This window comes from Lycorma delicatula, chromosome 4 (genome assembly GCF_047948215.1).
Source record: "Lycorma delicatula isolate Av1 chromosome 4, ASM4794821v1, whole genome shotgun sequence".
In the NCBI taxonomy this organism is placed as follows: Eukaryota; Metazoa; Arthropoda; class Insecta; order Hemiptera; family Fulgoridae; genus Lycorma; species Lycorma delicatula.
The window spans coordinates 96,750,979-96,778,863 of NC_134458.1; the positions used below are offsets into that span (position 1 = coordinate 96,750,979).

A 27,885-nucleotide genomic window follows, 5' to 3' on the forward strand; every position below is an offset into this window, starting at 1 on the left:
GTTTAACACCCCACGATTTTCCAACTATTTTCTCTTGTTTCTTCTTACTTTATATTTTAACTACTTCTTCCTGCTTCTCCTTATTTTTCTGTTTATCTTGTTATTATTATTAAATCTCTGTGGTGATACTGTGTTAAGTATTTAAATAGTTGGAAATTGATAATTCATTTTGGTTAGATTTTTCCTTATCTGATACTAGAAGAAAAAGGGAGTAATTCATACCTACCTTGGCGATACTAAGATTGTATGTGCGTGTTATGTTTACGGCAATGACATAAAGGAATTTAATGGGCTGTGATCCATTGTAATTATTTTAACAGAATTCACATTGAAAAGAAAAACATGTGAACACTAAAGTCAAAATTACTTTAAAATGAAATTAAAGTGGAAATTATGTTAAGAGTAAATTTCAGGTGGTTGTTCAAAATCGTCACCATTACTACTAACACACACATACGCCCGCTCGCACGCGCACGCGCACAAACACTTTAAATCTTTAAGAAATGAGATTTATCATACAATTCGAATGAATAATTTTAGTAAAGTTAATTTTACCATAAATTATTTCATAATATATGAATTAAAATAAAATAATATTTTAAAATCATTTATTTGATTAATCTAAGTTACGATTTTATAGTTTATTTTAAGAAAAATAAAGATGAAAATCTGGAGTCTATTAGAAAACTTTTTCGAACTATTATTTATAAAATCTAACTGAGAAAGCATTAAAAAAAATGCTTAAGATTTTGCTTTGATATTTTTTCATTTTACTTTCCCGGCGAATATAGCTAGAATAGGTACATTAAGGGGAAAAGTACGGTGATCATGTCTAAGGTAGGGAATCGGGTTTTTGCAAATCTTTTATGTTTTAGGATCTAACCAGTCTAACTAGATCAAAGAACCATATCTATGTGTCGTACTACTTTTGCGTTAATAACTTTTGCTTCGATCAATCAAATTTGGCTCAATGATTGCTATAAAAGGGAGGGGGGTATGGCTAAAAAAACCAATTTCGATTTTCTTCAGAGATATTTTAGATAAAACGTTATTAAAGAAAATATGTTACCTACAATAGATAACCCATAGAAATTTATTTATTTAAATAGCCCCCACAAAAAATATTCAAAACATCAACCCCTTACAATTGAAATGCATGTTTTTTTTTGTTCTTTTGCTTTATTTCCCTTCGAAATTAAAAATATTTAATTTTAAATATTTTTAAAATGTCTACAATTTTTTAAATTACAGATCTCGGACCTAAAATGCAGAAAGGTTTTTTGAAAATATTCTTTTTCTTATTTTAACCTTTATTGAAGGCGGTGTTAGATTTAGAGAAAATTTTACTTACGCAAATCTGTTACTGGCGAAGCCGGCAGGATTGTGCAATGAAAAAGCTTTTCAAATTATTGTATGAATTGACCGACGTAGCCGAGAAAGTCAAGCGATACTTCGCCCCAGCTTTTTTTATTTCTCTTAATTCAAATCTCATTTTTCTATATAATTATGAAAATATTATAACAATAAATAAATTTTAAAAATATGAAAACTAAAGGATGACTCATTTTTGTCCGAAATGCTTGTTTCTTACATGAATCGCAAAAAAAAATTAAAAAACCTACAACAAACCTTACCACCCTACAAAAAATGAAACAATAAATTTATTGATTCAATGTTACGGTAATTTAGAATCGTTATTATTACAGATATTCATACAGATTAGACCGCGTAAATAAAAAAATAAATTATTATAATAGAAAAACACTGATTATACAATCGACAATAATTTGAAATTAAATAAATAAATAATACGTAATTATAAAATAATTTTGTAGACACACGCGAACAGAAAAAAAATGGTCGCGTGTTCGTGCGCGTGCATACAAAAATACATACAATCGAAATAATGTAATAATATTATACTAAAATATGCCATCAACTATTTAAAATTCATATTATAAAACACCGGCGGAAGAGGCAATAAATATTTCCGGCTTGCGAATAATAAAGTAATGATGTTACGCCTGCTGTTTTATTATTAAGTTACGAGAAGAAAAACTGTAAATGCGTATAAATATTTTATTTATTCATTTTTATTACATACCTTACAAAGTGCTACTCCTGTATCTAAACGATCCATAAAATTTTCAACATTAATGTACAGCTCTGGATATAAGTTGCTTAACCATTCTGCCAAATCTTCTTTCATAGCGTACAGGTATTCTTCGCTAGATTTAAACGGTCTAAAAGACCGCGATTCTAAAAGCACCGACATCTGAAACAAAAATATATTACAATTACATCCTTTTAAATATTAATAAAAATTAAATTTACAAATATATTTTAATAAGTATACAAACTATGAATACGGTCAAGTAAATGAGAATCAAGTAAAAAATAAGGATTTATATTAAAATTAAAAAATCGTCATGCATTCCTATAAACTGGTTTCCTCAACTCGATACATAAATATAATAATGGACATAGTATCACTTAATTTTTCATTTTATGATTTTTAGACAGAATTCCAAATTTTCGGACCGGTTTGATTTATTTAAATAAAGAATATACCGGTACACATACACGTTTAAACCAATACAATATGAATTTATATATTAAATATAATATAAAGACTGAAACGTTACGTTTTTAAATTTACAAATAGTGGTAATGTTAATTTATAAAAATTTATATCTTTGAAAACTATTTTTTAAAAAATTATATTTTCTTTTAAAATTTAAAACTAACTATTTTTAGTTCTGTGAAAGTGACCCCTAATGCATGCATGTAAATATTATTTCAAACTCAATTGCGGTGGATATTATCAAGTGACTTAAATTTCAAAACGATATATAATCTTTTGTGAAGAAATAATCTTCTCAGTTACAAACTATTTGAAGATTGAAATTTTAAATAAAATTGTTAAAACTTTAGTTATAAACAAAATGGCTAATTAACTTCAAATGGAATTATTGTTAAAAAATAAATATGTGAAATTCAATACAATATTGTTTGGCAAAAAAGGAAAATATTTTTATATACAGTAAAATAATAAAACTTTCATTTTTTAAATACCTACCGTGTAAGTTATTTCTCCTTTAAATTACCTATTTATATTGAGTTACTAATAACTGCTCTATCTAATAACAAGACAACATATATTTATATATATAAACAAATGTTTAAATCAGATTTACGTATGAAAAAGTATTTGTACATTAAATCAAATAAATTAATCCAACAATGTTAATCTGATGCAATGTAAAATAATAACCTTTATCAAAATAAAAAAAGAAACGAAGCAGTTCCTTCAAGAATAATTACTAAAATTCTATAAAAAAATCAAAATCTCTTAATACTTGAAAAAAAAAATTGTATCGGCTGAATTAAATTCAGAGACTGTTTAGTGAATAGCTATACTATCTCAAACAAAACCAAAAATTAAAAAAAATTTGAATAGCAGCTCGATTCAAAGCCGGAAAAGAAAATTAATTTGTAAGTAAACAAGAATGGAAAAGAAATATAATGATAGAATAAATGATAACAATAAATTGAGTATTAAATAACAGAATATACAGCTACCACTAATAGACATTTTTAAGTTTTAACTACGATGACAATGCGGGAAAGAAATTAAAAAAGCAAGGAAGTATTTATGTAACAAAAACATTTTTTCCGTAAAAATTAAATTGTATCTATTGAACATAGATTACTGAATTAAAAAAAAATTGATAACCTTTTGTGCAGAATATAGTGTTTCACAGATTTGTAACAATAAAAACTAGAACGCCTAAATACAATTCAAGAAATTTTGAAAATACGGTGGTTTTTTAATAAGAACATTGAAAATCATGACGGCTGATAAAGTGCAATATGAAAAAGTTGCGATACGAATTTGACATATAATAATTTTTTGGTTAATTTCCACTAGATCAATTATAGGTTGATAGGACTTATTTAAGGGTACGGGGGTTAATAAATAATCTTAGATGCAGAAAAGCGGAGAGAGGAAACTGCAATATGAACAAAGCGATAATTTAATCTAATATAAGAGTATAGTATTAGTAGAAATGAAGAAAAAAATATTCTGTAAATTAGTTCATAAACAACAGCGACGTACATGAAACTAGTGCGACTGAACTTATAATATCAACTAATAGATAATTAACGAATTGAATTTACTACATATCTGTAATTATATATGTATAATATAAAATATATAATAAATATAAAATAATATCTGTAATATAATAATCAAAAATAAATTACAAAAATTAATGAAATATACCACCACTAAAAATATTTGATAATAAAAGTTATAGGTAGATAAAAATCGGATTTTAAAATATTTACAAATAAATGAATAAAATATAAACTTTAAGTTGTTATATGACCTCTTTGTAATTTATAATCGAAACAGTCATGTTGACTTATAATAATCACGACTATGGATCACGTTTTCCCGTACGAATAAACGTATGGCGATTGTAATTTTACTTCCTGGTAAACATTATTATATTCATTAAATCAAAGAATTACCTAGTACACAAGCCTATCCCTAAGAACCACAGAATACAGCAACTCACATTACGCTTCTAATAGACTGTTTCGATTCGGCAGACCTAACCTAACAAACACAGTAACACAAAGTATTGAATATTAATAAAAAGGAAAGCAGAAACGTGTTTAAATTAATAATCTATTTTCACTGTTAAATTAAATATTCGTTTATGTAAATTTTCAGTTACAATATAATTAATAAAAATTTCTGATAATGCAACTTTTTTTTTAACTGATTTTTCAATTTTTTTTTTAAATTTAAAATTAAAGGTAATTCAATTCTCCATTATCTCTCTATTCTAACTCGCAAAAGAAAAAGAAGGCCGCTACGGTATACTAATCTTCTCGTCCTTGAATTATATTATACTACTATTTCTCAGTCGATTTATTTCATTTTATGTTACCAAAGCATGGAAATTGTACCGATAAAAAATTAAATACCTTTAGACATTAGCTACGTAACCGGTGAGTCACTAACACTAAATTCACCGCGGATGTATATACAGAGTGATTCCAAATTGCACGGCAATCTCTCGGGAGATAATTCTATAGCCAAAAGTAATGAAAAAAAGTTCATACAAACAAAGGTTAGAAAACAGTTCGTTAGCGAGTTACGGCTAGCAAAACATTTGGCCCTGCTTTCTCTCCCTCTGTGAAATTAAACCGTACTAAAATTTTGGGGGATACAAATCAAGGGATAAATTTGGTGCTTTTAGTTTTTTACTAAGAAATTGAATAAAAGTGGTCCCAGACCTCTATCGCTTTCTTTATTTTTCCTGTTTAGCCTCCGGTAATTACCGTTCAGATAATACTTCAGAGGATGAATGAGGATGGTATGAGTTTAAATGATGTGTAGTCTTGTACAGTCTCAGTTCGACCATTCCAGAGATGTGTGGTGAATTGAAACCCAACAACCATCAAAGAACGCTGGTATCCACGATCTAGTATTAAAATCCCTGTAAAAATAACTGACTTTACTAGGACTTGACGGCTGGAACTCTCAACTTCCAAATCAGCTGATGTGGGAAGACGCGTTCACCACTAGACCAACCCAGTGGGTAGACCTCTATCTCGCTTAGGTTTTAAGAAAAACGGAGTAAAAAAAAAATGTTTTGAAGAAAAATACACTTTTTTAGGTTTGGAACATAATAACTTTGTTATTTTACCAATAAACAATTAAAAATTTCTAATTAACTTTGTAGAGGATTTAATTCTGAGAAAACTGATGTAAATAACATCTTAATTCAATTTTCTTAAAATAATAAGCGAAACAGATTGTTTATATTGTAGATTTATATAATATAAGCAAATAAAATATGCACATTTAATCTGTACAAACATTTGTTAGTATATCATTGTCATAAAACTTGATTGAAAGATAAAACTGAGATTTCTATCATTTATATTTTTTTGATAGCAAATCATTGTTGTAACTTTTACAACGATCCAGTACGAGGAATCTCATATCCCATTATTTTATTTTCCATATAAAAAATTGTATAGCAAAATATTACATACAGAAATTATACTATTTTTAATAACATATTTGTTCTTCTGTAAAGTACAAAGACAGTTGAATAACTAATTATCACTTTATTCCTTTTTATCACTAATTATTCCTTTATCCTGGTATTCTGTAATGCATTCAAAACGATTTTTAGGTTAAATAATGTCATTTCAGGGCAAAAGGTAAGCAAATTAACTCTATTTTGAACATTTTTTCATGCATGAAACAACCAAAATTATGTGGTGATGTACTGGTTATCAAGAAATATGACTGACAACATGAAACTAGATAGCCGACAGGAAGTTTAAAAAGGAGCTTTGATAAAGTAAAAAAAAAAAAATGTTATTACTAAAAGGAGTTTGATCAGTACTGTAACTCTGATGTGGATGTATTCAACACAGAAGCTAATAAAACGCTAGCAATAAATTGCCAATATCGATCCATTTGTGTTTGATCGCATGGGGATTTAAAGATCGAATTACAGGGAAGAAGGTGTGATAATAATTATGATAACCGTGGTAAAAAGTGTCAATCATTTAGCCTGATACGTTCTCTGGGGTCAGGCATTCTCTGATAGCGGAAAGGCACGCCGCATGCGGTGGCTGAATTATTAGAATTGTAAAGAAGACCAATAATACTTTTTACCAGTAACACGGATGCTTTTGGCACGACTCTCCTACATGCTAGATATCAAACGGTCGATAATAATGTTATGTGGCTGAATTTAATTAAGTTTAAAAAGATTCGTGAATACATTAAGCGGATGAGGAAGATCAGATCACTGTTATCGATGTAGAGGAACACGATCAGGTTCCTAGTTATAAAACGATGAACGACAATCAATATTTCACGTCATACTAAGCAAAGTCAATCCTCGAGGTGAATTCATCAGGGGACAACAACAAGGTCTAGGTGAATACTTATGTAGGCTATGTAGATGTATATGTACAGCATAGTTATGATCTAACCGTCTTCTTCCTGGCAGGAAAACTTGGTAAATTTAAGAACCCGGATCGATTAGATCTTGCTCGGTATAAATTTTGTGCTTAAAGCGGTCTATGCTGCCTGTTAAAATCCTTTGAGTACCTAGTGTGCTTAAGAGAAAAATAGATTTTTCTGAGATTATTCACAAAGATGCGGGCAATAATCAGGGTCAACGTTTTAGAGAAGGTCTTAGAAATATTTAAAGTTTGTGACTTAAAGGACTATCCAATAAGCTGCTCAAGGGATACATCAGACATTATATTAAGATCAAGCTTCAATATGGAGACCTCACCTTGACAGAATGATTATAAAACCAAGTAGAAGCACATCGTGGAATAAATCGAAAGAATACATATAGAGCGGTATACGTACAAGACGGAGGAATAACATCGTTAAGTGAGCTATAACGAAGATACGCTTGAATAACTTATGAGTTAAGTTCGAAGGGACATTAATTAAATCGAGCATTGTATCCGAATGATTCATTTTACACTGTAACACTGGTCGATCATTATATATGACCGAGAAACCTTTTTATAAATATCAGGATGTAGAAATATCCAAAAAAAAAAAAATGAAGGAATTATTATATATGTAGGACGCGACTGCTGTGAACTTGGTCGAAGAAATGTTCTTAACTGATAATTCAAGACCGCCTTCATACGAGGTTTTTGACAAATTCGGAGAGTGTTCTGCATTCAAAAATGAACACTACGTCTTAAGTAGATGATGGGGTATAATCATAAAAGATAGGAAGTACGTCGAACGAGTGAGGTGATTTTATCGGTAAAGATGACTATATTAATGAATGAATCGGCACGGGACCCGAGAGTTATTCCTAAGAACTCAAAGATGATAAAGATAAGTTTAAGATCAAAGGATTCACTCTGAATTTCAGGAAATCTAAGAAGTTGAATATCACGTTTATGAACGATGTTGGTTAAAGAGGCGTCTAAAATTTTGAAAATTAATACATTAAGGGAATTAAATATTTGGTGGGGTAAAGCTAGTTCGACTTCAGAAAAAAATGTTGCCAAGGCGGATTTATTGCTATAGTCTAAAATTTGTTCCTCCTTATTACAACCCGAAGACCCACAGAGTTTAATGCGTGATGTTCATTTAAAGAAATTTGTAAGTAATCACTCGTAAAGGAGTTCAAGGTGGATTATGACGAGAGAATGATACATAAAAAGAAAATGTAGTATTATGGATGCACTACCTTGGGGATATTACGAACAACTAATGTTAACTAGCATGAGTGTAACATAACATAAATCTAAGTTCACAACAGCAGTACAACTTACACGGTGAACCTGTTTCATAATAAGTACTACATACGTAACATAAAATGCAATTCTACTTACAGGAAATCATAAATAAAAGTAAATTTATTTTTAATAAGCGTAAATTAAAAGCGGCTACAAATTTTCAGGATTTTAGCGGTTCAGCTTTAGGGGTCAAATTTTAGCGGTTCCGGATTTCAATTTTTAGAAAACTCTTCGGTGATTTCAAATTTTTTCCCAATAATTTTCGTAACGCATTTTGGAAAAACATAAGAAGCTTTTTTCGGATCGGAAATTTCTAGGAAAAGAATTTTAGAAAAAAAGGATTCCCTTAAGGTCGGTAGGGTAACGAGAATTTAACGGCTAGTCGATGTTCTCTATGTAAATATACTCGTAGATTGCTGAAACACACGTACATAAGACCGTAATTCCAAATTTTATTTCTGTGGACTAATTAAAGATGATATTTTGTCATACAATAACAACCGTTTACTATAACTCAATACTTTAATACATCATAGCTTACTAAATTAACATTATCACTGGAAATTAGAACTCATTATTAGTCTTAAGATTAGAAGTTATAAAAAATTAATTTAATTTTAATCAAACGAACAACTGAATCAGAAACAACATTTTTAACTATAAAAACGGCAGGTTGACTTGCAACTCAGACATAGAGAAATAGTAAGGTTACTGCTTTATTACTGGAGAAACATTAAATATTTGATGCGCAGTCAAGTAATCCAAGGATAATCAATCTGATCATATACTGAGAATTTCAACGCAACGTGAGATGTAGTATCAGAACAACAATTTCCCAACATTTCTTAACGCTTCAGTGACTCTTTATTTTTAATTCCTCCTTATAGCTAATACACGGAATTCAATCGATGGACTTCAAAAGTAAAAAAATAATTTCACATCAGTTGGATCTATAGCGGTCTAGGAATTATTGGATTTTTTTTAACTATTATATTTAGTATACGTAGTTTATTTACTACAATTTATAAAATCAAATTTAAGTTTCCATTTCTTCATGGAAAATAATTTTTTTTTAATATTTTTTACAACCCTTTTTTTGTTGTAAATTTTAGTCAATAAAACTCACCTCAAGTGGGGGTTTGGTGGTTTAGTTCAGTTGGACACTTTAACACGCCATTCAACTGCGGTAACAGGAAAGGTTGTTCGCTCATGAATCCTGCACCTGCTTTTACTGGCTCTTGAATTTCCGGTGAGTGGATGCCCGTACCTGAACGGAGCCTTAGCTTTCCACCGAGTGGAGTTGTTTATACGGACAGACGAGGGCAGTTTTTGAGTGCAGCGAAGGCAAAAGCTGAGTTATAAATCACTGATGTAAATGTCTACCCAGGCATTTACATCGGTGGCAAACCAACGAAGCCTGGCTTATTACTATGAGATGTAAAAAGTTAGAAGGCGAAATCCTACTCCCTTTAAAGCCCATCAGGGTTATGAAGGGGGGGGGGTATGTGGCGACCGGAAGCGTCACATACCTTCTGTCTTCCCCTACCTTCTGTCACATGTCTTCCCCTACGGGGTTGGGATGTTTATACGAACAGCGGTTCTTTAAAGGTGAATCATCTTCACCACCCACCGTTTTTCCTTATCATTAACCCTTCTTCCTCACTGTCGGTTTGATGGGTGCAGGTCGAAACCTACTAAATTCCATGCTGAGAACGTCATGACCTGAAAAGCCATTTCATTCTTGGTATCTGACTTGTGGGAGAGGCCTGAACAACCCACGGGTTGATTCAGGGACTCTTCCTGTCCGGTGGATGGATAACAAACCTAACGGTTGAAGTACCTTGTCGGTTAAATTAGAGTCTCCTTATCTTTTCTAAAATATCTAATACAATACAAAAAAACACATACAATTTAAAATCCAACATATCCGTACATAAATGCTGTAATTCACCACATAAACCTGAAATGTGTAAGTGGAAATTTTACGTCATTTTTATACGAATAAGAATACTACAAAAGCTGATAAGGATTTCAACGTAGAACCTTCCAGATGAAAACTGGAGTGGGTTTGGAATTATATTAAAGAATAGAATTTTTCGTCTAAATGAAAAGAATACATAAACCACTTCACTCCTAATTTTTCGAATACATTCGATATAGTAAAGCGGTTACCTAAAACAGATGTACCCTTTTCCGGAGCGATTTACGTTTAACATCAGTTCGTCTATAAATTGTGATTACGACAAATAACTGAAAACTCGGATCACGGAAAATTCAAACTTTTTTTTACTTAAAAATTTTAAGTTTACTGTACAAGCATATTATGAGAAAAACTGCATATGGTTATTTACAAGAAACTTAAGTACTGTCTGTAAATCACATAATATGTCCTAGTTTCATAAAAATTATAAACAAAAGTCAGTAATCTCGATCTGATCTGTACATCATGTGAATTAAGGTGAATCAAATTGGTTTTAAACAAACTTGTCGAATGGATTTATCCGAAACATTACTGTAATTCGATTTGCGTACTAAATTAAAAAAAAAAATCAAATTTTTACGCAATATATTTTTATCCTACAGATCTAGACAGAAAAGTATTCATAATTGACTTTAAGAAAAAATTTTAATTAAAAAAACGAAAGAAAATTAATTTTGAAACAGCTTTCGCTGCTAAGATTTTTTTTAAATTTATTCCAGGATTCTCTTCTATAAGAAAGAAGAATTTATAGCTTACGAATTGCGGGTAATTCGGTTAGCAGAAACATAAGATAAATACAAAGGTTGAATACTGTATTTGGATATGTTAGTTTTTTCATTCGATCATTCTTTCTTTCTTTAGATAATAAGTCGAGACGATCGGCACATAGACAGATCGAAGGTGGCAGCCGCTATCAGACCTTCAAGAGACTGGCTTGGAATTATTCAAGGACACCACTACCCGATTTATTATGTAAAATCCATTTACACAAACCTCCATATAAAGGAATACCTATCACGACAGGTTTCCTTTCTGTTTACAAACAATTTCAAATCATACTCAATGACTTGCGCACACACACACACACACACACAAACCTCACATAATACAGTACAACTTATTAATATAAGCAACACTCACGCTGCCATTAATATTATTATTGTGAAAATAATGTAACAATGCTATTACAAGTATTTCCTTATAACTCCTAAACAGAATTAATTATAGATTCCTTATTAACTAATGTCTAGAAATAGGGCACAGATAAACCATATCACCTTGTTAATGGGCTTATTTGTGTGAAATATAATATTAATTATTAAAAAAAATCACCGTTAGTCCAGCGAAACCCAACCTCAGTAAAAGTCATAATTTTTTATTTACAAAAGTTAAACATTTTTTAATAAGTTCTACTTTTTTTAAACGCCAATATTATTACGAACACGCCTTTTATCATTAACTATTAACTTTTGTTATTAACTATTATTAATTTTGACAAAAATAAATAAAAAATAACGAATTATTACGTTAACTACAAATTTTACAGCTGGTTTTCTTGAAAATTATTTGTACAATTTTACCGTTTATTATTATCTATAGTATAACTCAGTAAAGATGCGATAATAGCAAAAAATACAAATATGCAGATAAGGAGGTACTGATATGTGTATATGTAACTTCGTCATGAATTGTGAAGCGTCTCCTAATATAACAAACTAGCATCGGTATTGATATGCTAGCACTTAACAGTGCATCTGCTTACAAGTTTAATTATTATTGAATAAATGTTATTATCTTATTTATCTGTATAAATAAAAATGTAAATATTCGTTTGTTCAAAATCGTAAATCACCGAAAGTTCTTCACAGATTGTTTTGAAATTTTAACACAACGTTGCATTCAAATACGCGCGCGTTTTTATATACCTACTATTTATATACCTGTCACACCAGTGACAGGTAAAAACATGTTTTTTTTTAAAACAGCGCTATCAGTTGGACGTAAAAGAAACACGCGCTATATTAAATATTTTACAATCCCATTTAAATTTTTTTGATATGTGTGTCCGCTATAGAGAAAAAACTGTTGGACCGATTTACGCGCGGGGAAAAAGGGTGAAAGGGGAAAATCGAAAAAGATAAAAGGGAAGAAGGGGAAAATTGAAAAAAATAAAAAAGAGGGAAACAGGGCAAAGGAAATGTAAGGGGAAAGGGTAAAAAAGAAAGGGGAAAGGGAAAGAGAATGGAGGAGGAAGGGGGCATTGGGAAAGGGGAAGTGGGGGAAAGTGAATATGGTAAAAATGAAAATGGGAAAAGGGCAAAAGAGAAAGGTTACATTTTGTGATGTTCCGTAATGTTAATTTTTTATCAAACTTTCAATTGTGTTCATTTAACATATATATATACTCATAACTACCAATAGCGAAGCATTGCCGGGTCTGCTAGTTAATAATAAATAACTCTAATATTATAGTCAAAATGCCGAAAAGTAATACGACTAGTTTATTATAGTAATGATTTTAAATAAAAGTTTAACGGTACAAAATATGTACGTGATGTAAGAATATAAGTGATTTTAATAAAAATTCTCCAAGCAATTAATTATTAATTTTGACAAGAAATTATACCTTTATTTTAGGAACAATCGCGCTAAGTGTAAAATTAACTGCATCAACATATTGCAAGGAAGTATGTTATTTTATATAAGCAATGTCAACGTAATTCAGATGTATATTTCTCAACATATTTTTAGAATTTGTTTATAAAATTTAATAATTTATAGAATTTTTTTAATCGCTTTTTTAATTTTAGTTCTCCCCGACAGAGTGGTAGCGTCTCAGCGTTTCATCCGGAGGCCTCGGGTTCGAATCGCAGTCAGACATGGCATTTTTTAAACGCTAAACAAATTTCATTTCCATATTCCACACACAGGCTTCAAGCTTATGTAGCGTAATCATCAAGCTTAAAAAAAGTCGCTAAAATTTTAAGGACGATGGTAAACGGACCAAAGGGTTCAAGGGATCTACAAGACTATCAACAAAATTACCGTTTTTACGAATTTTTTTATTTATAAAAACCAAGATTATAAAGCCACTCCTCGTCATCATCTCTTACCGGTGGTTCCCATATTTATTAATTGACAAAGATTGAAAACTTTTTGTTAACATTCAGATTGGTCTATGTATATTTATCATCCCGTTCGGTCTGTTATTGAAACTGTTATGATTTTTACCACTCTTACATTAACTCGCTCTTGGACTATGTACGTGAGATTTATGGTACGGACCTTTCAATCGAATTTTGAAGCACTTCGGCTTATCCATTCGCTCTGAAATTTTGCATACAAGTTTGCTTCTGATGACAACACATTTCAGAAACATTTTCAAGTCGCTAAAATGCGTTAATTAGTGAAAAAAAATATGCCCCTTGAACTTATGCAACTTTGTTTACATGTATATTTTCTTACCTAAGAATTATCCGTGTTTCTGATATTGTCGTTTCAATTGATTTAAGTGAACGAAAGTATTTTTTCTACGGCTGATGCAAAAATTCAAATTTCATATAACAGTTACATTCAATATATATGTCAGATGATTCATGATAATTACGAGCTAGTAAATAAAAGTCATTACTCCTCTTCGATCATAAGTGAGAAGTGCGCATTTTCCCCGCGTAGACTAAAAATTAAGTTTAAAATCACCTTAAAACTGAAAAAAAAAATCATAAAGGTTCAAAAAAATAATTATGCTGCCGACTGAACTTCAACAATCGAACGCACACACAGTGAAATAAAATGCCCGCAACACACGCCGGCTGAACAAAAAAAAATTATATAAAAGTGCTGTGTGCGAGCAGGATGTGCTGAATCCAAAAACAAATTACTGCATGCACATCTACATTATGGGAACAATCAAATGCAAAAGAAAAAAACGATTTCTCCATCTTGCTCCAGTCAAGGGAATATGAGTATATACAGTAATATTTTAAGAAATATGAACCTTTAAAGTGCCTATACTCTTGTCTGCGGTATTGGAAATTGAAGGAATGTAAACTTCGAAAGATCGCTCAAACCTGTGCGCCAGCGCAGCTATAAAGTATAAACTTATGAAGACTAAAAAGTAGAAAATAAAAAAATATATAAAAAACTTTTTTAAAAACCACTCTTATATTAAATGCACTAAAAAGTAGAAAATATAAAATACGTAAAAAAATTAAAACACCAGTCTTAACCTAAACGCACTAAAAGGTAAAAAATAATTTTAGGACGGTATCTCAAAATGGATTTCACAACAACCTTTGATGGTGATATGTAAGACTATGTAAAAGTCATAGCTTCAAATTAAAAATTTGATGTTTTTGCCAATTTTTTCTTATGCGTGATGAATGGCCTAAAGAGTGGGGGTGCTCATGTCAAAGTACAAGACTTTGCATTTTGCTCTTTAGGCAATTCATCACGCGTAAGAAAAAATTGGCAAAAACATCAAATTTTTAATTTGAAGCTATGACTTTCACATAATCTTACAACACCATCAAAGCTTGGCAAGTCCATTCGGAGATATCGTCCTAAAATTATTTTTTACCTTTTAGTGCGTTTAATTTAAGAGTGGTGTTTTAAAACTTTTTTTTACATATTTTTATTTTCTACTTTCTAGTCCATTTAATATAATAGTGGTTTTTAAAGTTTTTTTTTTACATATTTTTTATTATTAAATTTTATCGATACAAATGCAAAAAAAAATGTGTACATGATAGATTGATGTTTGCCGTATCGGTCACTCATCCACCGCTTTTGACACCAAAACCCCAACACAACTCTTAAGTCTTAGCATCACCGTAATGAAATTTTTCTTGAGAAATTCTCAACGTTTTAAATAAAATTTTAACTTTTTTAACAGTAGGAGGTGAGTGAATTAACCCTATACGTACGTACACGCACACATTAATATACAGACTATTAAATGCCGAAATGTGACGTCTAAAAGTATTAAGTTAAAAATAATATATTTTTCAAGATAAAATATATTTAATAAATATTATATTTAATATTTTTATGAATTTATTTCCGACATAAACCGTAGAATTCGGCAGTACTGAAAAAATAAAAATAAATACAATTTCCCATGAGGCAAAAGTTATAAGGATCTCTCATCAGCTCAAGATAAAGTTCTTACATACTTCAATTCTAAAAGTTAAATTTTTTATTAAAAACGAAACAGAATGAAACTTAAAAAATGTTATGGATTTGTAAAAAGTGAAAACAGCTGTTTTAGTACAATATATAAATTCAGACCTTTAAAAAATTAAAATACTTTTAATTTACTTTAAAAAATATAATCACTGTGGATAATACTGTATTAATGTACAATAAATGTTCGAAAATTCCACCATTGAAATCGATACACTTTTCAACTCGTTTGCTTACATTTTCTGTCGCCAATCTAATGGTATCTTCGCGATCCTTGATGAGGGTATCAACATTGAGAATGCAAGGAGCGATCAGATCATCACGCGTGTCAACTTTTTCCTTGTATACCTATCATTTCATCCATTCCCATAAACAGTAATCTAAGAGAGTAAGTTCCGATAATCTAGGTGGCAGATTTACCGGCGCTCTACGTTCAACCCGTCCACCAGTAAATCTTTCATCAGAAACCATTAAGCTTATCCCTTAGTATATAAAGCCGTAAAAAATTTCAGTATGAGCTTATTTCACCGCGGGTACTGAAATCCGGGCGAAATATTTCACTAGCCGTACTCGATAACAAAACTTTTTCGGACATATGTTTGTATGAAATTCTTTCTTTATTTCAAGCTCTAGAATCAGTCCCCAAATTATTTACCCTTTTCTTCTGAATCGTACTATATATATTTATATAATTAAAATCTAAAAAAATAATTCCCGCAAAATAGAAGAAAAATCTTTCATTTCAATTTACAAAGCTTATTCAAATATTTATTGAATTCAAAAGGCCATTTTAAATTAAAAGAATTGAGCTGTTTCGATTCTTTACAATCTAAGGAATCGAATTGGCCGTCAAGATTTTATTTACATTTAAAAAAAATTTATTTGTAAACTGTTTACGAACATTTTCTATATTAGAATTAATCTCTATAAACGTTTATCGTAAATCTTTATTTTTATTATTTATTGAATTTTATGCTGAAACGTTTGGAATATAAATCGAGATGTAGCTGGCTGTTCAATCACTTTTACAACGATTTAAGCCAAATTATTTATTAATTGAAAATTTCGTTCATTAATTTATGTTCATAGAAATAAAGGAATGTCTATTACAAATCTGACTCAAAACATTGGGTAAAATTCTAATCTTTTTTCGACTTGAAAATAATACCCTGAAGTGTATAAGTTTCTTCAAACTGTACGTATAACAACGTGAACAAATGCAGCTAAATGTGCAATGCAATGTATATGAATTCAACTATTTTATAATGTAAAAGATTTAATCTTTTTAATTTTTTATTAATTTCAAAACATAATAATAATAATAGTAGTAGTAAACAATAAATTATAAGGTAAATAACGAATCATATCAGTGATATAATGTTCATTGTCGCGGTGAAAGCCAAAACTTTCTTTCTTTAGGCTAATCGTTAAGGCCAACGTGAAGTGGTTTTGTAATGTTGCATATAAAAATATATTATACAGTTACTCGGTTTCCGTTCAAGGCCTGCTGAAGGTGTCAACGTTAAAAGGTAGTAACAAATAAACTCATTATTACAATAAAGCCACATATTCTACAAAAAAAAAGTCACGGATATACAAATATATATATATATATGCTGAATATATAACCACGCGCGCGCGTAAACATAAAATATAAATGCAAACATGTTTTAGTATATAATATGCATACATTTTAAATTCATGCATTATATAACCTTCACATATTCTTTATAGAGGGGGGGGGGGTTAAGGTAACGCATTTTTATGCGGTACATTTACATAAAAAGGTATTTATTACGATGTAAGTATATACAAATGCATTTAAGAAAAATAAAACAAAGACAAATTATCTTTTAACGAAAATTTATTAGGATAAGAATTGTTTGAATAATTATTTAAATATTTGTTGCAGTTAAAATGGTTGATAATAAAAAACTTTAAGATACAGTAAAAGTATTTTTTACGTGTTATATTTTGTTTCCCACGACTGCTGCAACGTTATAATGTAGTATTTCAATACACAGTAGGATACCGATTATCCGAGCTGTAATCTCTGGTAAACTGTAAATGGAAAATTGTGGATAACCTTAATATTCAATTTTTCATGCATCGAACAGTATATAGGTTATTTTTTAAATAAAATGGACGCTGTATGGTGTGTAAAATTACGAAAAAATAGAAAACAAATTACAAAAAAACTTATTTCATTGACACAAAAATGAAAACAAACATATTTACTGTAATTACAAGTTTTTTTTGTTTTTTTTAAATACCTTAATTCGAATAAAAATTTAAAGAAAAACCAATCTATAATAATTGAAATGTAGATTATTTAATTAACAAAAACATATCAAATCTCTTAAAATCACAAATTATTTCTAGGTAGGAACCTTTAATGAATGTTAGCTTTGGATTTATCCTAATTTAAAAAGTGAAAAATAAGCAAACATAAAATCTGAGCAGATAATTATTCTTCTAGCTGCTCTAACCGGTTTAAAGCACTCCAGTTTTCAGATAATTGATATGGGACAAAAATATCGCTTAATTATTTGTCTTTTTTACTAGATTACAATGATGCGAGTTATTTTTATTAACATAGTTATTAAATTTTCCATATTATAATTGGAACAAGCGACGAGCCGTAACTAATTTATATTGACAAACAAGGTGGGCGGTCGAACCTTCCGGACATGGTAAATTGTTTCAACATAGATAGAGATGGCTTATAAATAATTTAAAATCGATTGCATTCTTGTACCTCATCTTTAAAGAAGTTTTAAAGAACTTCTACAAATGCGAGAAAACTGGCAAATCCTGTAAGGTACAAAAACGCGCACGCGCAATGTTTAGAGTTCGTTTATAGAAATAGTGATAAGATAAAACCTGCATTATGTTTTTTACAACTGTGCTGCAGCAGGGCTTTGAACAGTTGATACTGATATTCATTCAGCCATCTAAATAAACAGATTGATGTCACACGTACGATACAGAAAGTGATCCTGCAGCCATCTGCTAACATCATTGAAAGGGTAATATAACTTATTTGTTCAATCGCTTACCCTCAACCTCTCTTTCGTTATCTAGCTCACTTTAATAGATGCAGGCAACTTTGCTAATATCCAAATATTTTCTGATAGTAAATACTTGTAAAAATCAGGTAAACAGTTATTCGATCGATAACTTTAACATCGATAATTAAGATAGCGCATAGAATAAGTTTGCCGGTATGATGCACTAATCTTTAGAATTTATAGCGATAATTAAATTAGAAAATTTTAAAAATGAAGGTACACTGTTGAAATTCTGACTCATATAATTCTTATAAGAGATAAAAATGTTGAAAATAATTACAAAGCACACCGTTACTATATAAGTGAAACGTAAAACGATCCCTTAATGAATGTTTATCACGCCGAGTAAATTTTTACATCAAGTAAAACAATTTTATTTGGGTAAATGTTTTATGAACCCATAAACTGGATATAGGTAGAAGGTATACCAGCAATTCCATTCTAAAAACATCACTATTAAGGTGTTGATTAGCGCAATCGGTTCTTTTAGGATGATTCTTCAGGTATAAATGAAATAAATGTTTTTAGAACCGAGTAAAAGAAACTTAACCGTTATCACGCTAGACGCACAAGAATTTACTGGCGGATACTTGAATAAGCTATAATAATATTTACTTAAAGGCTTTACTATATTTATTAATATTACCACCCATAACGAATTCTCATCGAAAACAATAAAATGGAATATAACTGTAAAAAGTAATTTTAATACAGTAAAACAATATTATGAATAAATTTACAATTTATACTGCAGGATTTTATGAATACAAATTACATATTTATACCGACGTAACGACACGGTAGGAAAATATAAGTAAAATTGCAATGCACACATACATACAATTTACCTTGAATAAGTAAACTGTTAACGATTTCTTGCACAACTGAAAAGAAAAACAATATGGATCACAATTTTATAAAAAAGTTACTTAAGCTTATGCGTAATGATTGTTAATTCATTTTTTGCACTTCTCATTTAAAAAATTAAATATTAACATTTAAGTTAGTTTTTTCTTTTAAGTATTCTCTCTTTCACCCTAGTTTGACAGATGTGTATTTATTGACAATATAATTAGAGATGCCACACAATACATCATATTATTAACGGTTAAGCTTTTTAAAGCCGAATAAATTTAATTACTTCAACCATAAACCACAATTTAAATCGTTGGTTTCATCGATTGACATCTTGAATAAAATAATACCGCCGAACCGACTTTTATATAAATTTTAGCCGTTATAACTTCTAGTCTTCTTCCGATGCAGTGTTTACGATACGAGGTCCTAGTATTCAAAGAAGTAATTGAAATTTTAATTAACATAATTTCATATAAATTGAAAAGTTATTTTTTATTATTTTTTACGGTACTTAGTACATATTAGCCCGTCGACCAATAAATTGCAGACTTTTGTTGTTAATATCACCCGCTATAACCATTGTATTACCATTTTTATAACCATTTATATTTATTTATTTTATAAATATAATTTAACCAAACTTAACCTACGCTCGCTAACCTTGACTAATTAACACAGTAATGTTTTGAGTATTTAAATAATAAATTCAGTAATGATTGCTATTATTTATTATTTAAATAATCAAAACGTTACTGTTAATTAGTCGAGGTTAGCGAGCGAAGCGAGCGTAGGTTAAGTTTGGTTAATTTATATGTATAATTACAAGCAATAAACCTTACATTTTTAATATGTAAATATGTTAATGATCCTGTAACTTTGAAATTACTTCAAAGTTACGGGATCATTACGGTTATGGTCGACGGGTTAATACGTAAGTACCATTTTTACTTTTTCGGCAAATATAGCTATATTAAAGGCGAAAGTATAGAGATCGTGTCCAAAATGGGATATCGGATATTTTTGTAAATCTTTACGTTATACTGGTTCATCTAACCAAAAAAGAAAACATATCAATGTATGCATGCACGTACGTTTATCGCACTTCTTAGGATTGACCGAACCGATTTTCTTTAAATTTGGCTCATGTATATATATATGCGACTTTTATCATATTAATTTTTTTTAATTTGTTAAGGGGGTCGGGAGATATCCCGGAAAATTGAATTTTTTGAAAGGCATTTTAGAGAAAACTTTATAAAAGTAAATTTGTTACCTAAAATGCATTTATAAATAATCCAAAAAATCATTCCTCTTAAAATTGAAATATATGTTTTTTTCTTTTCCTTTATCTCCCTTCGGTTTACATATTTTTCAAAATATTTTGAAAGTTATAAATAATATATATTATAAATATACTTCAAATATAGCTCTATCAAGAAATATTTACAATTTTATTAAATTATAGACCTCGGATCTAAACTGCAGAAAAGTTTTTGAATTTTTTATTCTTACTTTATCCTACATAAGGGAGTGTTAGATTTAGAGAAAACTTTACTTAAGAAAATTTCACTTCTTGTGATGGTGATGATTAGTCTAGCTTCGCACGAAGTGTTTGCATCACCCCACTACTCTAACCTCACACTCAGTCCCCAATGGGACCATTATCGTTAAATAGAATTCTTTATATTTATTTAATATTAGTTTATTTTATTTGACGTAAATTTAATTCTATTATCTTTGTAATATTATTCATTCGGTTCAGAGCCAGATTACACAGCGATAAGAGGCTCGCAGTTCACAGTTCATTAATTCAATTCATTAAAGTTTGTGCTTCAACCGGCAAATCTCTACTACTGCACATATAGTTATATAAATATATATACATATTTATATAGCCTATGACACTCCCGGTAACGTAAGAATTCCAACGTGGGATCAAACATCTAAATCGGTTCGGCCAATGAGCTGCTACAGTGGAACAAACATACACCCTAAATACATTACAGTCTTTTTTGGGCAGTCGTGTAATTAATGAAGAAAAAAGATTACTCTATTAACTGAAACAGTGATGAAGAACATCGATAAGACTACAGTTGTTAGAAATAAAATCTCATATTGTATCAAATATTGCAGAAGACAACCGAAATGGAAAAGTTCTTAAAAACAGTAAGACAGGTTGAAAAATGTTGCAAAAGTTTTTAGAAGAAAGGAACAACGAAGACAGAAAAGAATGAAGTAGAATTGTTATGGAATCCAGCCAAAGAAAAATCGAGAAAATAAAGAGAAACAGATAGATATATATGTTTACACACAATACTATACTACTGCCTACATATATTTCACGATAACAATTAATTCTGATGAAGAATATTAAAAATATTTTTTCATTACAATAAAAAAATGACAATTAAATATTTACAAACTTAATCATAAAGTAAGTTAATCGAATATTTAATTCTACCTATATTAACTATCAGCTTTACATAAAATTTCACGCACTTAGTATGCATTAATACACGTGAAACTGTTAAGTGAATAGTAACGAGAAAGTTTATAGTAACCTAAAATAACTCTTAATAGCATAAAGTAAGTGAAAAAAGTGAAATCTTAAAACAAAATTTCCGTCAGGTGTGTTTTTAAATCAGTCAAAACTTCTTTTAAAAAATATTTTTCGTGTCAGGTTTTGTAGATATATAATTAAACAAATAAATACAAATGTATGTTAGCAAACAACAAGCATTAATTACAAGAAATATTGAACAAAAAATGAATAGCTTTTTAATAAATAGAAATAGAAAACACACACACACACACACACACACACACACACACACATATATATATATATATATATATATATATATATATATATATATATATATATATATATAAAATTATACGTCATGATGTAAAACTCTAATCACTTTCTTACAGTAAAGGAGGTATTGCGGAATTACAATAAATTTAAACGCACATAAAGGTCAGATTTATAATCTCTGCCCCTTGATCAGTGTGTGTCCGGGTCTGTATTTGTTTGTAGACATTTTAAAATTTAAGATTTTTAAAATGCGATATTTTGTGAACTAAGTAACTTTTTTTTTCACGCAAATTTTTTACAATTGTAATTATGGGCTAGATTCTAATTAATTAAGAGAAAAAGGTTTTTGAAGGTATTGACGAGAATTCAGTAGTACTATTTACGAGTATCATCAGAAAAAAATAAAATTTACGGAGAAAACTTTTAGCAGTTTCATAAAAGAAAAATTTTGATAAAATTATTAAGTTACAACTCTTTAAGATAGCCCAAATAAATTTATATACATAAAGCAAACAATAATCATGTAAATTATACTGCTTGTGTGTTGTTTCAATAAATCTGCTGTATAATTATCGAATGGGCAATAGTGGAGAGTTTTGTAGTATACTTAGTAAAGGAGCTCTGCTTGGATTTCTCTTTTATTCTCTTTTTGTTGATGTTTTGTTTTATAAATTATGTTTTTGTTGTTCTTGTCCTTGTTTTGTTTCAATGTTACTGTGTTGTTATTCTTCCCCATGTAATATTTTTATGTTTCGTGTTGTGTTGAACTCAATTTTGCCTTCTATGGGTAGGTAGTTCAATTCCTTTGTTAATTAGGTATTTTCAGTCTTGCTTAAGACATGATGAGCCGTGTGAGATTGTTTTGAGTTCATTAATTAGTAGTACACGGATGGGAATGTCACACGTGGCATTCGCATCGGTGGGATCCTGGCCGAGGCGGATTGGAATACGTCAAAAGCCGAGGTTTCGAAGATGACCTACGGTAAAGCCCAAGGGCTCGGAACGGAGGGGTTGGCGAAGAGTGTCTTCCCTGTCTTCAGGATCAGGATATATACTTATCACACCAGAAAAAGTTATAACAGAAGTAATACAGGTTGGCGGGCGAAACAGTTACAAAATACCAACATATCGATTTGAGTATTTTATCTGCCCTTCCTAGCAATGTCACTCTTAACAATCGTAGTCGACGCGTTTCGGAGTACCTCCATTCTCAAAACAACCTTAGCACCGAGTCTTCCTGGAACGGAAAGGAACTCAAGGATAACGGGGGATACATATCTCCCTAATAATCATAGGAATTTTCCTGAATCGGGATCGCCGAATAATCAGCTCCTCCCACTCACCATCTCTATTGTCATGATCGCTTTTGCTTTGTCCCTCCCGCTCTAACGGTTATACAATTTCTTGAAACTAAATTTAAAATTTTCAGACATTACATCGGATTGAATGGTTATTTGTTCATTAATTATGTTCTGTCTTTTAAACAATAGATATGGGGAGAGGGAGGAGCTTAACATCGCTATTTATCTGAGATCTCAACTCAGGAAGAATCAGTGCTAAACGTAGCTTTGAGAACGAAGGTACTCCGAAACGAATGGACTATGACTGTTAGAGTGACAATGCTAGAAAGGGCAGAAAATAACACTCAAATCGATTATGATAATCCTAGCGGAAATACAAAATATTCTGAAAAAAAAATAGCCACAATCCCTAGCAAAATTCTGTAGTACAAGAAACTTCTTGTACTACAGTGTACCTCTTGTACTTCTTCAGAAATTCTTTCTGAAGAAAGAATTCAGCCTGAATGAAATTACACGTCAACCTATTCATTTGATCAGTTCATGTTATTTTTGAGTCATTCTTTAGCCGATGTTTTCAGCATGAAACTTACGCATCTGTAATATAAAAGCTGAAATATAATAAAATAAATAAATGTCTTCCATAAATATGGAGTTTAATCTTACCTATTACGTCATCTACCGGCCAACCTAAATTTATTCCTAAAGTACGTATATGTGAGATAAATATATAAATTATCAATCTTTTCCTCTTCGAAAAACTGTACCCGTTTTAAAAACAAAACGCCTATTAATACGGCATGAAGACAAAGATCACATTCGTAGCTTGCAAGAGGATGTTATGCAGATGAAACTGTTTAACAACGCATACGTAATACGACAGTACATAACTTACCGCAACCACATTTAATAAATCCATATAACCTTTTCTACGATGCGCTCAATTTTTTTCTACTACACGTGTAGTGTATATGTGTGTCTGACAGCCTCAGAAAATGATGATCGATGATATACTCATCTATTCTTGTAGAAGAAGTGTCAACCGATCCGTTTCACAAATATCACATTAAATCGTGCAGGGTTCGCCTGCATTGTATTCCGCATACTTTGGATGCAGTAAAAAATTAATTAATAACATTGACGATCAGTATATATGACGTGTACGGAAACGATTGATGTTTTTCTTTCATTCAATACTTTTATTCGGTGTCTTGAAAAGTAGTTAAGCTACTTCTGCGCAACTATTTCCAATGATATTTTATACATTACTTCATACTTTGTTATAATTATTAATAAAATCAGTATTTTAAGAAATGCAATAATTAAAAATTGCCGTGCTAGACTCTAATTAAATGTGTCAGAACTTCGTTACGGAACAGTGTTTTATTAAGGTGATCTATCACATTTAATCGAAGATTTTGTTGTCACTAAGTACAGTATCATTAAAAATTTTCGACAAGTAAAAAATATTTAAAAAAAAATTTGCAGCATAATTCCGAAAATAATTATGTTAAGATAAAAGAACTGAAAACTAAGAGATTTAAATTGTTTTCTTTGTAGAATTTATAGCTAAATTTTGTCTTAAATTAACTTTTTTTTTACTTCTTTAATCAATGATAATCTGAAAATAAGATTACACATTATGAAAATTAAATAAATTCCCAGTAACTTTATTAAATTGTTGATTAATAATTTATACTTACCTTTCATTTCCAGGATATAAATTTCCAATTAATTACATTGAGAAAGGTATACTAAATGTGAATTTAATAAAACAAGGTCGAAATTAAAACTTTTTAATTTTTTAAATGCACACTTTAATTGAGTTTATAATTGTTTTATACTTTTCTGTAATTTCAATTTTAAATTAACCAAACACGAGTTTGTAATGTGAAATTTTACAGCGAAAAGGATTTAATTAGGCAATTTTAAATTTATATTATAAGATTTTTAATATTATTATTATTTTATTTATTTATAAACCACGCACTGAATTAAAAACTAAAATGGTAAAGTAAGATTAAATTGATTTTATGTTTACTTTTATGGTAATTTTTATTATAAAAATATTTTGAAAATAAATATTGTAATTAAATTCTTTTATTATAAAGTGATATTTCCTTTTTAAAATTAATTATTATTACTTTTTGGGTAATACTTTAAAATAATACGATGAAATTCTAAAACTGTCATTAGTGGGCGGTTTACAACAACAACAATAATAATGATCAGGAGAAACCCAACCCCACGTCCGTGCAATAACATCTACGCACACGTCCGGGGCGGGCAACGATATGGTACTTCAGTTCGTTCACTTTTTTAGGCCAACGGGGTAATAGTCTTGCGAATTGTCCGAGCTGTTGTGGTTGTGTTTCTCGGATTCGCTGTTTCCAGCGGGGGCAGAAGGCATGACCGTGATCTGTTTTGCCGACATTAGGCGGAGTGCGGACGGAAGGGCCCATCCTTTTTTCCTGTTGTGGAGCAGGGTTGAAGGTAGGCTGCTGTGAGGTTAGCTTTGCCGAAGACTTAGGTCGCTCAGCGTAAGTCAGTCACTTCGGCCCTTGTCAGGAATTGTCCTCTGGGTAAAGATATCGGAACCCTTACTGCTACGTGCGAGCCCTGGGATGTCGGTAGCGTGGGTTAGGCACCTGACTCCTCGACCCGGATTAAATTTGTGGGAAGCGGCTGACTGGGGGAACCCTGGCAGGATCTATGATCCTGGGTACGCCCAACCGTTTCTCCGCCCGAACCTTATGACACATTAACTGACGATACTATAGACTATGGAACCATTTACATCCACATCTTCCGTGATAAAGGGTCCAAAAACCCTCGTCTAGGAGAATCTTCGTCTTCGGAACGAATAGGTGGAAGAGCGTCGAGCTCAGTGAGAAAGAGAACAGCCGAACTAATTTTCGACCTAAGAGCTATGGACCGATTCCAAAGTATCTGGTGATAAGGAAGAAAGAAGGGGTTTTTCTAAAGTTAGCCTTTCTTGATTGCTCGAGGGATCACCGAAGTTGCAGAAGGACCTGTGAAAGAGACAAGGAAGACTGCTATGGGCTTGTCTGTGGAGACCGTCAATGACATACAGTCATCACGATTATTGAAAGCTACGAAGATAGGACTTATCAACGTTGAGATTGTACCCCATGGTACACTAAATACCTCCACGGGTGTTGTGTGTATGGACCTTCTAAATTACTCAGAAGAAATTCAGAAGCAAGGAATTGTTGCATGTCGACATTTGGATACCCAACGTAACGGAGACGTTGTATCTTCTGCGTCGCATGTTTTAATATTTAACAAACCTAAGTGTCCCGAGAAAATTATGGCTGGCTTTCATAGAGTAGATGTCCGTCCTTTCATCCTGACTCCATTGCGGTGTTTTGGTTGTCAGAAATTCGGACATACCGAGATAAACTAAGAAACAGATCTGTCCCCCCTGTGGTGATCCATTACAACCGGATGACTCCTGCATGGATCCACCGGTTTGTGTTAACTGCCGTGGATATCCTTCTAGATCGCGAAATTGTCCGATCTATAAGAAGGAAGTTGCAATACACGAGTAAAGACCATTCAAAAGGTCAGCTACTTCGAAGCCATAAAAACTGTCCTCAGCAGATCAGCGAAGCTTACGTCCTACGCTCAGGTTGCTGCGGCTCCTGCAGTTTCTTTTAAGCCAAAGGACGTAATTTCAGTACTGGCATCAGCACTGGCATGCATGATTGAAAGTATCATCGATCAAAAATTGAAGAGTCAACCAATTAGAGAAAGTAATCCAAAGACGATAAAGAAAGAAGCGGAAGTCTCTACACAAATAATTGTTACACAACTGAGGAATGAACCTTCGGCAAGTCAAAAGGCGGAAGAAAAGCGAAACCAAAATGAAGAAAACCGAAGCTAAAGCGGAGACAGAAAAAACTCAGGGACCTGCGAAACTAGAAGTAAATATTTTGGAGAAGGAAGATTTCGAAAAACCAATAATGAAGCCTCCACCAGTACGGAAGCCTTTAGGTGAGAGGGCGAGAATTTCGGCCGCTCCACACGCTCAAGCGGAGAGTCCATCGAGTCTCTACTCTGGTACACTGCTGACCGCACCATTCGAGCCGGTGTCATCTGATGCCGGCAGCAGGAGATCCTCCGTAATTTACTGCGGAGGATCGGAAGACTTCATCTCCGAAGCCTCAGATACCTTGGAATTCGACATCAAGGCCTTTAGAAAGATGGAAAAAGAAAGGATGGCCTAAGAAAAACCTAGACGATAGAATTAAGGATAGAGATAGCATTTTATGAATTTTTGAAGAATCTTAATCAAAAAAGAGTATTTAATTTCTTTTGACTGAATTTATTTTC

At 31.0% G+C, this 27,885-nt stretch overlaps 1 protein-coding gene across 5 annotated transcripts in view; it reads right to left on the reverse strand.

Annotated features, from left to right (window-relative positions):
* LOC142323661 (GAS2-like protein pickled eggs) overlaps positions 1-27,885 on the reverse strand; it is a 271,769-nt gene that overhangs the window by 178,846 nt on the left and 65,038 nt on the right. For all 5 annotated transcript variants that reach the window (XM_075363713.1, XM_075363712.1, XM_075363711.1 and 2 more), the window contains exon 2: positions 2,105-2,275. In XM_075363713.1, coding sequence (XP_075219828.1) covers positions 2,105-2,275 — 171 coding nt within the window. The remainder of the gene's footprint in view (positions 1-2,104; positions 2,276-27,885) is intronic.